We start from the raw sequence: 16,595 nt of genomic DNA on the forward strand, positions 1-16,595 counted from the left end.
ATGTATGTCAAATTACTTCTTATTATTTCACATATTATTGAGGCTCTGTTCTTTTTTCAATATTCTATTTTTCAACCTCTATTTTCTTCATAGTTAATATCTACTGATTTATTTTCAAATCACTAAAGATTTTTTCTGCTATCTCCATCTGCTCTTACACCTATCCAGTGAATTTTTTATTTTAGACATTGTGCTTTTCTGTTCTTGAAATTTCAATTTTGTTCTTAATCGTAGCTCTCCTTTCTCTGCTGAGTCTCCATATCTGTTCACTCATCGAGACCACCTATCCCTTTAAGACCTTGAACTTTGTAATAGCTGTTTTAATGTAATATAAAGACCTTGTAATGGGGTAGCTTTAAAGTTCATTTCAGTGCATTCTAACATCTGGGGCATCTCAGGCCAGATGTTTTTATTATCTTCATCTTTTTCTTGCTTACGGTTCTCACTTTGCTACAGCTTTGCATTTTTGTGGGAGGGTAATGGTTGTCTTTTGCAGGAGGGTTTGTTCAATGTAAGCTATTATTCCAGAGCTAGAATTCCTTCTCATTACATTTTTAACAAACTGTGTCACCATGGCAAGCATTTGTCATTTGTTTGGTTAACATGCACGTCACTTCTTTTGTTGCTGTGGTTGTTTGCTCATTTAGGGAAACCACCATGATGGACGCAGAGTTTGGTCCTATTATGGGGCAAAACATTGATCTTTCCATTCCCAGACACCTTGGAGCTAAGGCAGGCGTGCACGGTGCAGGTTCCTCCAGTAGGATGTGTTTTCCCCAGAGTTAGAGGTGGAGGCTGGTAACACTAAGCTGAGCCCAGGCTGTTGCTGGCACTTGTGGCGGCAGCTACGTCTATCTGCCAGGCTGGGTGCGGGTCAAACTGCAGAGTCCCTGTCCCGCCAGGCTGTCAGCAGCACCGACTGTTCACCAAACTCGTTCTGGGGTGCGTTTATTCTCCTGGCTACAGAAACTTCAAATGGGCTCTCTTGCCCCACTGGAGATGCTCATGGGGACTTTCTGCCTTGCCAGCAGTTTATTTTCTGCTTATTCAAAGAGTCTATTTCTCAGTCTCCTTAAGATTCTCAGTCTCCTTAAGAGACTGAGATAGAGGCCAGGTGTGGTGGCTCACGCCTGCAGTCCCAGCACTCTGGGAGGCCGAGGTGGAAGGATTGCTTGAGCCTAGGAGTCTGAGACCAGCCTGAGCAAGAGTGAGACCCCGTCTCTATTAAAACTAAAAAACTTAGCAAAGTGTGGGAGCACAAGCCTGTAGTCCCAGCTACTTGGGGGACTGAGGCAGGAGGATCGTCTGAGCCCAGGAGCTGGATTCTGCAGTGAGGTACAATGACACCACGGCACTCTACCCGGCGTGACAGAGCTAGACTTTGTCTCAAAAAAAAGAGTACTGATAGAGTTTACATATGATCCCACAGGAACCGTGTGTGATGGTACCCTGTGTCCCCTAGATCACACGCAACCACGTCCCAGCGGGAGCTGTGACACGAATCCACATGAACCGGGTCTTCCCAGATCCATCTGGCTCTGCTACCAGCTCCCCAGGCCCATTTTTACTGATAACGCTGCTGATTCAGAGACCTTTCCAGCCACACATGGAAAAACTAGCCTATTTTGAATATTTGTCTTAGGAATTGCTGAGTATAACTAGAATAGAAGGTAGCAATTTAATACTTTGACATTTGACATTTCTGAGGCTTACTTTTAAAAATTCAATTTGCTAACATCTTTCCCTATAATTTATTTTTCCAGAAAAGACAAAAAGAGGAGCCAAGTGTTGGTGAACTGCATATGAAGAGTCAACACAAACAGAGAGTAATTCAGAAGAATAGAGACCAACACCAGGGAGGGCTGGAACAACACGGGCTCTCTAAAAAGAGGGTTTTTTTTCATGTTGTTAAAATGCTCTCTCAAAATATGTTTACTTAGAAAAATGAGTTCTTCATCTAACAAACACTCATGTGTATCTGTGATTAAGGCAGAGCCCTGTCGCTATAAAGCTTCCTGTGCAGTATGTAAATTTTAGCAGAATTTAATTTTCTGAAGGATGTATTTAAAGAGAATCAATGTCTTTCTAAAAATCTTATTTTTCTCAAATTGCTTTATATTTTAACTTGTGAAATATATTTCTAAGAAAATACAGCAATATTGTGCTCAAGGGTATGAATGAGATCCCCCTTTAAGAAAAGGAGACTTAAAAATCAGAAAAGAAATGATGGGTATTACGGAAAGCCTCCGTGAGACAGATGTCAATACGCCAATGTCCATGGACATAAAAATTTCAAGATAATGAAAAATCTGCACTTACCACAAAATTAGTCTCTACACACATTCAGAGATTAAAACAATAAGCATAAATAAGAAATTTTTTAAAATGAGGGGTATGTTTTATATAAACATATAATGCAATATAATATAGAATACATTGAAACTTTATATCATTCAACATTATATGTAGCACAGCGACTTTGAAAAACAGCCTGGGAGTTCCTCAAAAGGTTAAAGAAATAACGTGGATGTCCCTCAGCTGATGTATGGGTGAATAAACTGTGGGGTCCCCGTCAGTACAACAAGCAGTTGTCAGTGACAACAAGCAGTGACACTCTGATACCTGCTGCCCTGTGGATGGACTTTAAACCACGATGCTCTGTGAAAGCAGCCAGATGCAGAGACCGAGCACTGTGGGATTCTGTGTATACGGCAGAGAGAAAGCAGACTCGAGGCTGCCAGGCAGGAGGACTGGGGGGCGGGGAGCAAAGGCTCCCGGGAGCGGTCTGCTTGGTGAAGAAGATGGCTGCAAACTCCGGATGTGCTAAAAGCCACTGAATTGGATGAATTTCATGGCCCATGAATTATATCTTAAGAAAGCTGCTGAAAATAAGATATGAAGAGTACTATATTCAGTTTTATGTCATTTATAAGTGGGAGTGAAATATATATTCACAACGTAGGTTTGAAAGGAATTTTCCAGAACAAACCAAGGTCCCAGTGGTACCTTTGGTTCGTCATCTCTCGCGGCACCTCTGGGAGCTGGGGAGACTCTGACTCGGGGAGGTGAGCCATGATTAACCGTCCGCAGAGCGCTCTCACCTCCTCACCTCGTCTGACGCTGGTCGCGGCTCTCTGGGGAGGAGCTGTGATTGGCCTTGTTTTGGGGAGAGGAGTGGAGTGTGCAGATGGAGCAGCCAAAGTCACAGTGCACATGTGGAGTGAGGTTTGAGCGTAAACACCTTCGGCTCCAAATTTGGCATAGGTTGCTTTAGTGTCGTATTTTTCTAAAAGTTTCCAATGGATTGTTACAACTATATGATACATCGATAATTCAGACAAACACAAAGACCAGTCAGTGGTTTGTTTCCGGAGCGGAGAGCTGCTCACTGCAGTCCCCGAGCCGTCCCCGACTCCGTGGGTGCAGACAGCCGTCCAAGTCCGCGTGCTCCGTCGTCCTCCTTACAGCAGGGAGCGTCAGGTCAGCAGGGTCGAGGATGGATGGACTTTGAAATGAGCAGGGCACACAAGCCCTAAATTGCAAAAGGATGAAATTTCATCCTGAAGGCGCGTTCAGGCAAAGAAGAACGTGGCAAGTTTCCAAAGCTAACGGCCAAGTGCAGGCTGGTCTCAATAGATGCTCGGATTTGTGCATTCAGGAGAGTCTCATTACCACCTGCTTGCTTCAGGTTGTGAGCAAGAAATCCCAGGAGGATATGGAACTTGCTTTGCTTCCCAAGGATCTTACATCCTCTGAAAGAACTCCAGTGCAACCCTCAGTCAGCGACAGAAATAAAAACCAGGCGTCTTTACCATCTTATGCGCAAATTGCGCCCAGAAGCCGCAGAGGGGTGTGTGCGGAGCAGAGGATCTGGGGTCAGAAGATCTGGGCTGGGGGTTTGCATTGTGGTTCTGTTCGTCCTCACTGTGTGGACCTGGGCACAGCAGGAATGTTCTAGGCCTGGAGACAATGACGGTACCTGGCCTATCTCCAAGTTCACTGGTCTGTGACCCGGGTCTGTCAAGTCCACAGATGAGCTCGTCAGCAAAATTCTTTATTCTAACACTGTGATGTCCCTTTGCAGTATCCTCTCTGCCTCTTCCTTGTAATCTTCCTCTCTCTGCTGTTTCCCACGAGTGTGCACACAGCGTCCCTCTATTTCATTGGAGCCTTCATCATACTAACCTTAGGTTCCTCTGTTTCCTGCAACAGTTTGTCGGAACACGTGAGTCACCTCTGAGTCCTCTCCTGACTGCTCCGTCTCTTGAGAGTGAGCTTTATTTTCTTTTACTGTGTCCCCTAAATTTTGATGAAGTGTCAGTCGTCATGTGCAGAATAGTAGAAACGGAGGTAAGTGGTAAATTCTGGAAACGGACAGGCTTCATGTTCTGTCTCGCTGTTTGTGTTGGGCGCCGAGACAACCGTCAGGGGCTGAGCTGGCTGGGAGCTCGGCTGTCCTGCGGCGCCTGCAGAGCACCAGGGACCTTTCTTTCCCCTGGCGCTGCCTTGCGTTTGGCGGGCAGCTGGAGCAGGGGCGATTTCTCTGTTACCACCTCACCCAAACCAACCCCCACCAATGGGCCCCCCGGGAATGTTCAGTTCTGACACCGACACATAATGAAGCAGTGAACACCATCCTGTTTGTCACAGCTTCGCATGCTTTCCAGGAATTTCTGCAGAGTAAAATTTTTAGATTTTCAGTTTTAAACGGTATGCTCTTCAGAAAGTTTTAGTCATTGGTGGTGTGGTTAATATTGATGTGAAATAGTCTTTTCTTGGCTGTTATTCATTTTCACTTTACAGCATTCATTTTTTTCCTTATTGATGTATTAGGCATCATTACATGTTAAGAATGTGAATGTATGTTACTTACGCTGAAAAACTTTTGCAGCCTTTTATTATTGTTTAACATAGTAATAGTACTTCAGTTGTTAGTTTGTTAGTTTGCTTTTATTGTGAATAAGTTTTTAATTTTATGATTTCCAGTTGGTCACTATCTTATAGTTTCTTCCCACTGAACTATGTTTAGACACCTCTTCTCCAGCCCGAGGTTATAGAAAATTCACATATATGTGTGTGTGTATATATGTATGATTTTATGCTTACATATATAATTCATCAATATTTATCTTTACGAATGATATGAAGAAGTCCATGAAATAAGCTCTCCTTTTTCTAAAAATTTAAAGTGATATCTTCATCAGAGAATGACTCAGACATGTACAAAATTATTAGAGCTTTGACTTTTTAATTCAACTAAGCAGGAAAAAAAGTGAAGGCTTCCAAATGAAATTATGTAGTCTACCTTTCATCGCACCCAAAACTGAATTGGTTATTTGAGTATCTCAAACACTAATACATAAGCAAGTCCAATATCTCAAACACTAATGTGTAAACTAATTAAAAAATGCAGTAAATTGGATTCAGTAGTAACTTGAAGTTTGCATTTCAATTAGCTGATAGCACTTCTACCTGGTGCTCTGCGTATGGGCAGGTCTGACCCACAGACAGGGCTCTGCCAGGCCGGGGCCGGGACCTTCCTCACCAGCACACACAGCTGCCAGAGTCCTTGAGCACCAAGGCACCGGGACAGGTGTGGAAAGGTGCTTGCTTCTTTGCTTTTCCTTTATTTCGCCTTTTAGAGTGAAAGGCTTTCTATGGATGTGCGCTGTTTCAGAGAACGTCGCAAAGGTAAGTGAAAGTGCTCATATATATATATATACATTAAATCATTAATGAGAAGACTGATTCTTTTTCTCAATTTAACAGCAGGAAGACAAGACAGTTTTCAAAGGATAATGCTGTCATCGTTCCAAAAGATAGGGCTTTTTGAAGCAGGTGTCTGCAGCCCTCACAGGAGTTCTGTGCTCTGTGCTCAGAAGGGGCCTGAGAACGGCTGATTGCAGACGCCACCTTCTTCCTGCCCTTCAACCAGGCAGAGTCAGAAGGAACCACAGACTGCAGTGAACCTCACCTGACCCAGTGTGAACGGAAGGTGCACAAACCTCCGAGGTGCTGATATCATAATCCTATGACAAGCACCTGAACCCAGGCCCATCAAATTAAAATGAAAGCATCGTTACTGAGTTGATCTTGCCATTCCATTTGCATTCTTAAACACTGTTAATGTGCGTGCAGGTTATCTGTACATGCAGAGAGGAGGATAAAATCCGTGGAGATGAGCACACATTCCGTCTTGTTTTTATTATTTGAATCACTCGGCGTCTTAGAGGGCTTTGTCGATCGGCTCCTGCTGGGGAAGGGCTGTGGTGCAGAGAAGGGGAAACACTCGGTGCACAGCGAAACCCAGTGATCTTCAAGTATATTTTAAATGTGATTTTGGAATGATCAATTTTGTTTAAAACAGTCTTTAAGTATAGAATAAAGATGGTCTACTTATGTAATTTACTGACAAAATATTGGATCATGTTAACGTAGATGATCTCCACGTCTTGCCTCCAGCAGCTGTGAGCACTGCCGTGAGCGCCAGGGGTCAGAGAAGGTCACCGCCAGGTGCTGGTGCTAGCCTGGACCTCGCAGGGCTGCCTCCCGCTGTTGTCACAGTGCAGTGTCAGACTTGGGGGAAAGAATGATGTGAACACTTGGAAAGAGAGGTTCCCATAGTATCCTGACACTTGTTGGACTGATCAACAGAGCGGAGGATTCCTGGGTAAATGGAGGAACGAACGGTGGGGGTGTGTCTGCAGAGAGCGGACACTGGCCTGGGGCCACTGCAGGAGCGGGCTTGCATCTAGGATGGGCCGCTGGCAGGTGGCGCATTTCATTTATCTTCCCCGATTTCAATCAGGCTGCAGGTGGTGGGCGAACTCCTGCATGGGGTCCCACCTGGGCCAGAAGAGTCCGGCCAACTTGCAGATGACACTGACATGTGGCCTTGGACTCTTCTTCACTCTGCCAGTTTCTGGAAGGAGTTTTAACTACACCAGGTGATGAGGTGGGTTTTATAAATGTGACGTTCTAGCAGCGTCCCCAGAGCACCTCAGGCAGGACTCTGGGCCAGTTCCCAAGCTAAAGAGAGGAGGGTGACACCACGATGTCCACCACTAAAGGATGAGGGTACGGCAACACTGTGGGGAGATGGTGGCCCAAGGCAGGGCAGGGGAGGAGGAGGAGCCCTGTTTGCATGAAAACATGGCTCATCACTGCTAGAAATACCCAAGCCCTGCAGCATAAGCTGCCACCCCCTACACCTAGGAAGCGCAGATGTTAGATGGTTTGCTTTTTTGTTTTTCATGGTTTAATGTGTAGAGTCATGAAGTGAATCACAAACATTAAAAGAGCAGGCTCAGCTGCCTGTGCCGGGTCGGAGCCCGCGGCTGGAGGGTGGGCGTCAGAGCCCCCAGACCTGCTAACCACGACTGTTTCACAGGTCGTTCCCTCCCCTAGAAGAGGTCTCAGATAATCCATAATCCCCAAAGATTCCATCAAGTGCCCCAACCTCAAGGTGGGCGAGACCTGTGCAGCCCAATCCCTCCTCCCTGAAGCAGATGGTCAGTGACTTGCCTGCACTCCCAGCACACCTTCCCCACAAACTGCCCCACAGCAAGCGCTTCCTCATGTCTCCTGGTGGCCAGCGCCCCTTCCCCATCTCCTTCCCACAAGTCCATGCACTTCTCCAGGGAGGGAGGGACTTCGGCTTTGCTCCCAGCCTCTCTTTCCACAGCCTCCACGGAGGCAGAGCCCAGACAGGCCCGGGGTGCACAGTGGTCCTGGCTCAGCGTTCTGACACCAGAGCTCTTGAATTTAGTGGAACTAGGTAAAAAAGTAGTGGTTCAGATTTATCATGTTCTGATTTATAAGATTTGTAAGATTTGGTTGGAATTGAAAATTTCAATTTTTCATCCTGCAAGGTAAGGATAACAAATTATTGGATTTATCAGACAGAATCACACCAGGATCGGCTCATCATCCTGTGCGCCCGGCACGGTGGAGAATGATGCAAAGACAGCACCTCGTCTGCAGCAGCATCGTCTCATGCGTGCATGGCAATTAGCAACTCACAGGCGACACCGGCGAGGCACAGAGAGGCTGCTTCCCCCGTGGTTTCCACTCACCAGGACAACGCAGCCTGCGGTGGGGAAGCCGTTCCCCAGGGTGGGGAACCCTGGAACCGCAGGGTTACAGGCAGCCCTCAGGGCCCACACCCCAGCCAGCTGGCAGGACCAGGATGCGCAGCCACGTGGCTGGGGAAGCCACAGTCCTGCTTCCATAGTTCACGTGGACGGCTGATTTCCCAGAATTTTATCTGCTCACAGATATCAGTTTATCTGCTCACAGATATCAGATAACACACTGGAAATAGTTAAATTTAGTAAAGCGAATCTTTGGTAGGTTATACAAAGCATATGGCACTACATCCGGTAAGCCAGGCACTTCCTCCCCCTGCTGTTGCCAGAAATGCACTTGTAAGGTCACAGTAAACAAGAGATCCCTCATGATTGTCACGCCTTTGTGCCCGCTCCAGGTGTGCATACTCACGGGGACACTCGCGCCCGCCCCAGGTGTGCACTCACAGGGACATGCCCGCCCGCCCCAGGTGTGCGTACTCACGGGGACACTCGCGCCCGCCCCAGGTGTGCACTCACAGGGACATGCCCGCCCGCCCCAGGTGTGCGTACTCACGGGGACACTCGCGCCCGCCCCAGGTGTGCACTCACAGGGACATGCCCGCCCGCCCCAGGTGTGCGTACTCACGGGGACACTCGCGCCCGCCCCAGGTGTGCGCACTCACAGGGACATGCCCGCCCGCCCCAGGTGTGTGCACTCACAGGGACATGCCCGCCCGCCCCAGGTGTGCGTACTCACGGGGACACTCGCGCCCGCCCCAGGTGTGCACTCACAGGGACATGCCCGCCCGCCTCAGGTGTGCGCACTCACAGGGACATGCCCGCTCGCCCCAGGTGTGCGTATTCACAGGGACACTCAAGCCCGCCCCAGGTGTGTGCACTCACAGGGACATGCCCGCCCGCCCCAGGTGTGCACTCACAGGGACATGCCCACCCGCCCCACGTGTGCGTACTCACGAGGACACTCGAGCCCGTCCCAGGTGTGTGCACTCACAGGGACATGCCCGCCCGCCTCAGGTGTGCACTCACAGGGACATGCCCGCCCGCCTCAGGTGTGCACTCACAGGGACATGCCCGCCCGCCCCAGGTGTGCGTACTCACGGGGACACTCGCGCCCGTCCCAGGTGTGTGCACTCACAGGGACATGCCCGCCCGCCCCAGGTGTGCACTCACAGGGACATGCCCGCCCGCCCCAGGTGAGCACTCACAGGGACATGCCCACCCGCCCCAGGTGTGCGTACTCACGGGGACACTCGCGCACGTCCCAGGTGTGCGTACTCACGGGGACACTCGCGCACGTCCCAGGTGTGCACTCACAGGGACATGCCCGCCCGCCTCAGGTGTGCACTCACAGGGACATGCCCGCCCGCCCCAGGTGTGCACTCACAGGGACATGCCCGCCCGCCCCAGGTGTGCACTCACAGGGACATGCCCGCCCGCCCCAGGTGTGCACTCACAGGGACATGCCCGCCCGCCCCAGGTGTGTGCACTCACAGGGACATGCCTGCCTGCCCCAGGTGTGTGCACTCACAGGGACATGCCCGCCCGCCCCAGGTGTGTGCACTCACAGGGACATGCCTGCCCGCCCCAGGTGTGTGCACTCACAGGGACATGCCTGCCTGCCCCAGGTGTGTGCACTCACAGGGACATGCCTGCCCGCCCCAGGTGTGCACTCACACACATGGAAACGCGCTCGTCCTGGTGAGGATAATTCCACCTGTCTAAAAGCCCATGCGTCCCACTGACAGTAAGACTGGATGTAGGAATTGCCTGAGCAGAGTTCCTTAGTTACTGTGCAATAAATAAGGAGCTGAAGGGCCAGCTGTTCTTTTATAAAAAAAAAAGGATTTGGAAATTGTTGGCCAGGGGTCTAACAAAGCGGGCGGTCTTGCTCACGTTTGGTGGTCTCCAAGCGGCCTCTGTCCGAGGGACTTCAGCAGGGGCTCCGGCCGCAGGGCCGCCGTTGGCGACGTTTTGGGGCTGGAGTCTGACTCGCCGCTGTCCTCGTCCCCCATGGCTTTGATGTAGCTCCCGCTCCTCATCCTCCGGCAGGGGATCTCCTCCTCCTTGCCCCCTGTGGGGTAGCCGCCCCACTCGTCCTGGGGCACCTGGGCAGGACAGACACAGACACGCATCACTCTTGCCAGCCAGATTTGCGTCGCGGCTCTTTTGGGGGACACATTCTCTACAATTCCCTGAAGACACGGTTCGTCATGGTCATTGGTCATTTAAACTTAGATGCATAAAAATAGATGCTTCTTAGCACTCGTCATTTGAATCCTAAAAGGACATTAAGATGGAACTATTGTTTTTTACCATTATGAAATTGATAGACAAGCATTGTGGAGAGAGCGAGAAAATGTTAGAAAAGTAGAAGAAAGCAAAACACTTGTAATCTTGGCAGGTAATCCACTGCTACCATTTAGATTAATTTCCTTTCAGTATAAAAGAGAATTAAAATTTGAGAAAACTGGAAAAAGAAGGAAGAGAAAAAGAAGAAAATTAGGAAGCAAGTGCCTGCATTATTGTACACTTATCCCTTAATTGCAAGATAATGAAGGAGTGAGGTTACTCTAGAAGCCAAACTATATCATATATGCAAAACCCCTGCACTCTGAGAAGAAATGGATATTGTACCTAGTCACAACACCTGCCGCTCGGTAGAGAACTGAGCACCTGTACATGTTACATATTGACCTGCCGAGTGCAGAACTGAACACCTATGTGTGTTATGTACTGCTGGGTACAGAACTGAGCACCTATATGTGTTATGTACTGCTGGGTACAGAACTGAATACCCGTACATGTAATCTGCTGGGTACAGAACTGAGCACCTATATGTGTTATGTACTGCTGGGTACAGAACTGAACACCTATATGTGTTATGTACTGCTGGGTACAGAACTGAATGCCCGTACATGTAATCTGCTGGGTACAGAACTGAGCACCTGTCCATGTTATCTACTGCTGTGTGTAGAACTGAGCACCTGTCCATGTTATCTACTGCTGTGTGTAGAACTGAGCACCTGTCCATGTTATCTACTGCTGTGTGTAGAACTGAACGCCTGTCCATGTTATCTACTGCTGTGTGTAGAACTGAATGCCTGTCCATGTTATCTACTGCTGTGTGTAGAACTGAGCACCTGTCCATGTTATCTACTGCTGTGTGTAGAACTGAACGCCTGTCCATGTTATCTACTGCTGTGTGTAGAACTGAACGCCTGTCCATGTTATCTACTGCTGTGTGTAGAACTGAACGCCTGTCCATGTTATCTACTGCTGTGTGTAGAACTGAACGCCTGTCCATGTTATCTACTGCTGTGTGTAGAACTGAGCACCTGTCCATGTTATCTACTGCTGTGTGTAGAACTGAACGCCTGTCCATGTTATCTACTGCTGTGTGTAGAACTGAACGCCTGTCCATGTTATCTACTGCTGTGTGTAGAACTGAACGCCTGTCCATGTTATCTACTGCTGTGTGTAGAACTGAACACCTGTCCATGTTATCTACTGCTGTGTGTAGAACTGAACGCCTGTCCATGTTATCTACTGCTGTGTGTAGAACTGAACGCCTGTCCATGTTATCTACTGCTGTGTGTAGAACTGAACGCCTGTCCATGTTATCTACTGCTGTGTGTAGAACTGAACGCCTGTCCATGTTATCTACTGCTGTGTGTAGAACTGAACGCCTGTCCATGTTATCTACTGCTGTGTGTAGAACTGAGCAGCTGTCCATGTTATCTACTGCTGTGTGTAAAACTGAACGCCTGTCCATGTTATCTATTGCTGTGTGTAGAACTGAACACCTGTCCATGTTATCTACTGCTGTGTGTAGAACTGAACGCCTGTCCATGTTATCTACTGCTGTGTGTAGAACTGAACGCCTGTCCATGTTATCTACTGCTGTGTGTAGAACTGAACGCCTGTCCATGTTATCTACTGCTGTGTGTAGAACTGAACGCCTGTCCATGTTATCTACTGCTGTGTGTAGAACTGAACACCTGTCCATGTTATCTACTGCTGTGTGTAGAACTGAACGCCTGTCCATGTTATCTACTGCTGTGTGTAGAACTGAACACCTGTCCATGTTATCTACTGCTGTGTGTAGAACTGAACGCCTGTCCATGTTATCTACTGCTGTGTGTAGAACTGAGCACCTGTCCATGTTATCTACTGCTGTGTGTAGAACTGAGCACCTGTCCATGTTATCTACTGCTGTGTGTAGAACTGAGCACCTGTCCATGTTATCTACTGCTGTGTGTAGAACTGAACGCCTGTCCATGTTATCTACTGCTGTGTGTAGAACTGAACGCCTGTCCATGTTATCTACTGCTGTGTGTAGAACTGAACGCCTGTCCATGTTATCTACTGCTGTGTGTAGAACTGAACGCCTGTCCATGTTATCTACTGCTGTGTGTAGAACTGAACACCTGTCCATGTTATCTACTGCTGTGTGTAGAACTGAACGCCTGTCCATGTTATCTACTGCTGTGTGTAGAACTGAACGCCTGTCCATGTTATCTACTGCTGTGTGTAGAACTGAACGCCTGTCCATGTTATCTACTGCTGTGTGTAGAACTGAACGCCTGTCCATGTTATCTACTGCTGTGTGTAGAACTGAACGCCTGTCCATGTTATCTACTGCTGTGTGTAGAACTGAGCGCCTGTCCATGTTATCTACTGCTGTGTGTAAAACTGAACGCCTGTCCATGTTATCTATTGCTGTGTGTAGAACTGAACGCCTGTCCATGTTATCTACTGCTGTGTGTAGAACTGAACGCCTGTCCATGTTATCTACTGCTGTGTGTAGAACTGAACGCCTGTCCATGTTATCTACTGCTGTGTGTAGAACTGAACGCCTGTCCATGTTATCTACTGCTGTGTGTAGAACTGAACACCTGTCCATGTTATCTACTGCTGTGTGTAGAACTGAACGCCTGTCCATGTTATCTACTGCTGTGTGTAGAACTGAACACCTGTCCATGTTATCTACTGCTGTGTGTAGAACTGAACGCCTGTCCATGTTATCTACTGCTGTGTGTAGAACTGAACGCCTGTCCATGTTATCTACTGCTGTGTGTAGAACTGAACGCCTGTCCATGTTATCTACTGCTGTGTGTAGAACTGAACGCCTGTCCATGTTATCTACTGCTGTGTGTAGAACTGAACGCCTGTCCATGTTATCTACTGCTGTGTGTAGAACTGAATGCCTGTCCATGTTATCTACTGCTGTGTGTAGAACTGAACGCCTGTCCATGTTATCTACTGCTGTGTGTAGAACTGAACACCTGTCCATGTTATCTACTGCTGTGTGTAGAACTGAACGCCTGTCCATGTTATCTACTGCTGTGTGTAGAACTGAACACCTGTCCATGTTATCTACTGCTGTGTGTAGAACTGAACACCTGTCCATGTTATCTACTGCTGTGTGTAGAACTGAACACCTGTTCATGTTATCTACTGCTGTGTGTAGAACTGAACATCTGTACATGTTATCTACTGCTGGGTACAGAACTGAAGACCTGTCCATGTTATCTACTGCTGTGTGTAGAACTGAACGCCTGTCCATGTTATCTACTGCTGTGTGTAGAACTGAACACCTGTCCATGTTATCTACTGCTGTGTGTAGAACTGAACGCCTGTCCATGTTATCTACTGCTGTGTGTAGAACTGAACGCCTGTCCATGTTATCTACTGCTGTGTGTAGAACTGAACGCCTGTCCATGTTATCTACTGCTGGGTACAGAACTGAACACCTGTCCATGTTATCTACTGCTGTGTGTAGAACTGAACGCCTGTCCATGTTATCTACTGCTGTGTGTAGAACTGAACGCCTGTCCATGTTATCTACTGCTGTGTGTAGAACTGAACGCCTGTCCATGTTATCTACTGCTGTGTGTAGAACTGAACGCCTGTTCATGTTATCTACTGCTGTGTGTAGAACTGAACGCCTGTCCATGTTATCTACTGCTGTGTGTAGAACTGAACGCCTGTCCATGTTATCTACTGCTGTGTGTAGAACTGAACACCTGTCCATGTTATCTACTGCTGTGTGTAGAACTGAACACCTGTCCATGTTATCTACTGCTGTGTGTAGAACTGAACGCCTGTCCATGTTATCTACTGCTGTGTGTAGAACTGAGCACCTGTCCATGTTATCTACTGCTGTGTGTATAACTGAACGCCTGTCCATGTTATCTACTGCTGTGTGTAGAACTGAGCACCTGTCCATGTTATCTACTGCTGTGTGTAGAACTGAACGCCTGTCCATGTTATCTACTGCTGTGTGTAGAACTGAACACCTGTCCATGTTATCTACTGCTTTGTGTAGAACTGAACACCTGTTCATGTTATCTACTGCTGTGTGTAGAACTGAACATCTGTACATGTTATCTACTGCTGTGTGTAGAACTGAACACCTGTCCATGTTATCTACTGCTGTGTGTAGAACTGAGCACCTGTCCATGTTATCTACTGCTGTGTGTAGAACTGAACGCCTGTCCATGTTATCTACTGCTGTGTGTAGAACTGAACGCCTGTCCATGTTATCTACTGCTGTGTGTAGAACTGAGCACCTGTCCATGTTATCTACTGCTGTGTGTAGAACTGAGCACCTGTCCATGTTATCTACTGCTGTGTGTAGAACTGAGCACCTGTCCATGTTATCTACTGCTGTGTGTAGAACTGAACGCCTGTCCATGTTATCTACTGCTGTGTGTAGAACTGAACGCCTGTCCATGTTATCTACTGCTGTGTGTAGAACTGAACGCCTGTTCATGTTATCTACTGCTGTGTGTAGAACTGAACGCCTGTCCATGTTATCTACTGCTGTGTGTAGAACTGAACACCTGTCCATGTTATCTACTGCTGTGTGTAGAACTGAACGCCTGTCCATGTTATCTACTGCTGTGTGTAGAACTGAACGCCTGTCCATGTTATCTACTGCTGTGTGTAGAACTGAACGCCTGTCCATGTTATCTACTGCTGTGTGTAGAACTGAACGCCTGTCCATGTTATCTACTGCTGTGTGTAGAACTGAACGCCTGTCCATGTTATCTACTGCTGTGTGTAGAACTGAACGCCTGTCCATGTTATCTACTGCTGTGTGTAGAACTGAACGCCTGTCCATGTTATCTACTGCTGTGTGTAGAACTGAGCACCTGTCCATGTTATCTACTGCTGTGTGTAAAACTGAACGCCTGTCCATGTTATCTATTGCTGTGTGTAGAACTGAACATCTGTCCATGTTATCTACTGCTGTGTGTAGAACTGAACGCCTGTCCATGTTATCTACTGCTGTTTGTAGAACTGAACGCCTGTCCATGTTATCTACTGCTGTGTGTAGAACTGAACGCCTGTCCATGTTATCTACTGCTGTGTGTAGAACTGAACGCCTGTCCATGTTATCTACTGCTGTGTGTAGAACTGAACGCCTGTCCATGTTATCTACTGCTGTGTGTAGAACTGAACGCCTGTCCATGTTATCTACTGCTGTGTGTAGAACTGAACGCCTGTCCATGTTATCTACTGCTGTGTGTAGAACTGAACGCCTGTCCATGTTATCTACTGCTGTGTGTAGAACTGAACGCCTGTCCATGTTATCTACTGCTGTGTGTAGAACTGAACACCTGTCCATGTTATCTACTGCTGTGTGTAGAACTGAATGCCTGTCCATGTTATCTACTGCTGTGTGTAGAACTGAACGCCTGTCCATGTTATCTACTGCTGTGTGTAGAACTGAGCGCCTGTCCATGTTATCTACTGCTGTGTGTATAACTGAACGCCTGTCCATGTTATCTACTGCTGTGTGTAGAACTGAGCACCTGTCCATGTTATCTACTGCTGTGTGTAGAACTGAACGCCTGTCCATGTTATCTACTGCTGTGTGTAGAACTGAACACCTGTCCATGTTATCTACTGCTGTGTGTAGAACTGAACGCCTGTCCATGTTATCTACTGCTGTGTGTAGAACTGAACGCCTGTCCATGTTATCTACTGCTGTGTGTAGAACTGAACACCTGTTCATGTTATCTACTGCTGTGTGTAGAACTGAACATCTGTACATGTTATCTACTGCTGTGTGTAGAACTGAACACCTGTCCATGTTATCTACTGCTGTGTGTAGAACTGAGCACCTGTCCATGTTATCTACTGCTGTGTGTAGAACTGAACGCCTGTCCATGTTATCTACTGCTGTGTGTAGAACTGAACGCCTGTCCATGTTATCTACTGCTGTGTGTAGAACTGAGCACCTGTCCATGTTATCTACTGCTGTGTGTAGAACTGAGCACCTGTCCATGTTATCTACTGCTGTGTGTAGAACTGAGCACCTGTCCATGTTATCTACTGCTGTGTGTAGAACTGAACGCCTGTCCATGTTATCTACTGCTGTGTGTAGAACTGAACGCCTGTCCATGTTATCTACTGCTGTGTGTAGAACTGAACGCCTGTTCATGTTATCTACTGCTGTGTGTAGAACTGAACGCCTGTCCATGTTATCTACTGCTG

The 16,595-nt window shown here is 47.6% G+C and overlaps 1 protein-coding gene across 2 annotated transcripts in view; it reads right to left on the minus strand.

Annotated features, from left to right (window-relative positions):
• The window catches only part of DLGAP2 (DLG associated protein 2), a 531,153-nt gene that overhangs the window by 61,906 nt on the left and 452,652 nt on the right, over positions 1–16,595 (minus strand). For both annotated transcript variants that reach the window (XM_075997292.1, XM_012788824.3), the window contains one exon: positions 9,984–10,195. In XM_075997292.1, coding sequence (XP_075853407.1) covers positions 9,984–10,195 — 212 coding nt within the window. The remainder of the gene's footprint in view (positions 1–9,983; positions 10,196–16,595) is intronic.

This window comes from Microcebus murinus, chromosome 24, assembly GCF_040939455.1.
Source record: "Microcebus murinus isolate Inina chromosome 24, M.murinus_Inina_mat1.0, whole genome shotgun sequence".
Classification (NCBI taxonomy): domain Eukaryota; kingdom Metazoa; phylum Chordata; class Mammalia; order Primates; family Cheirogaleidae; genus Microcebus; species Microcebus murinus.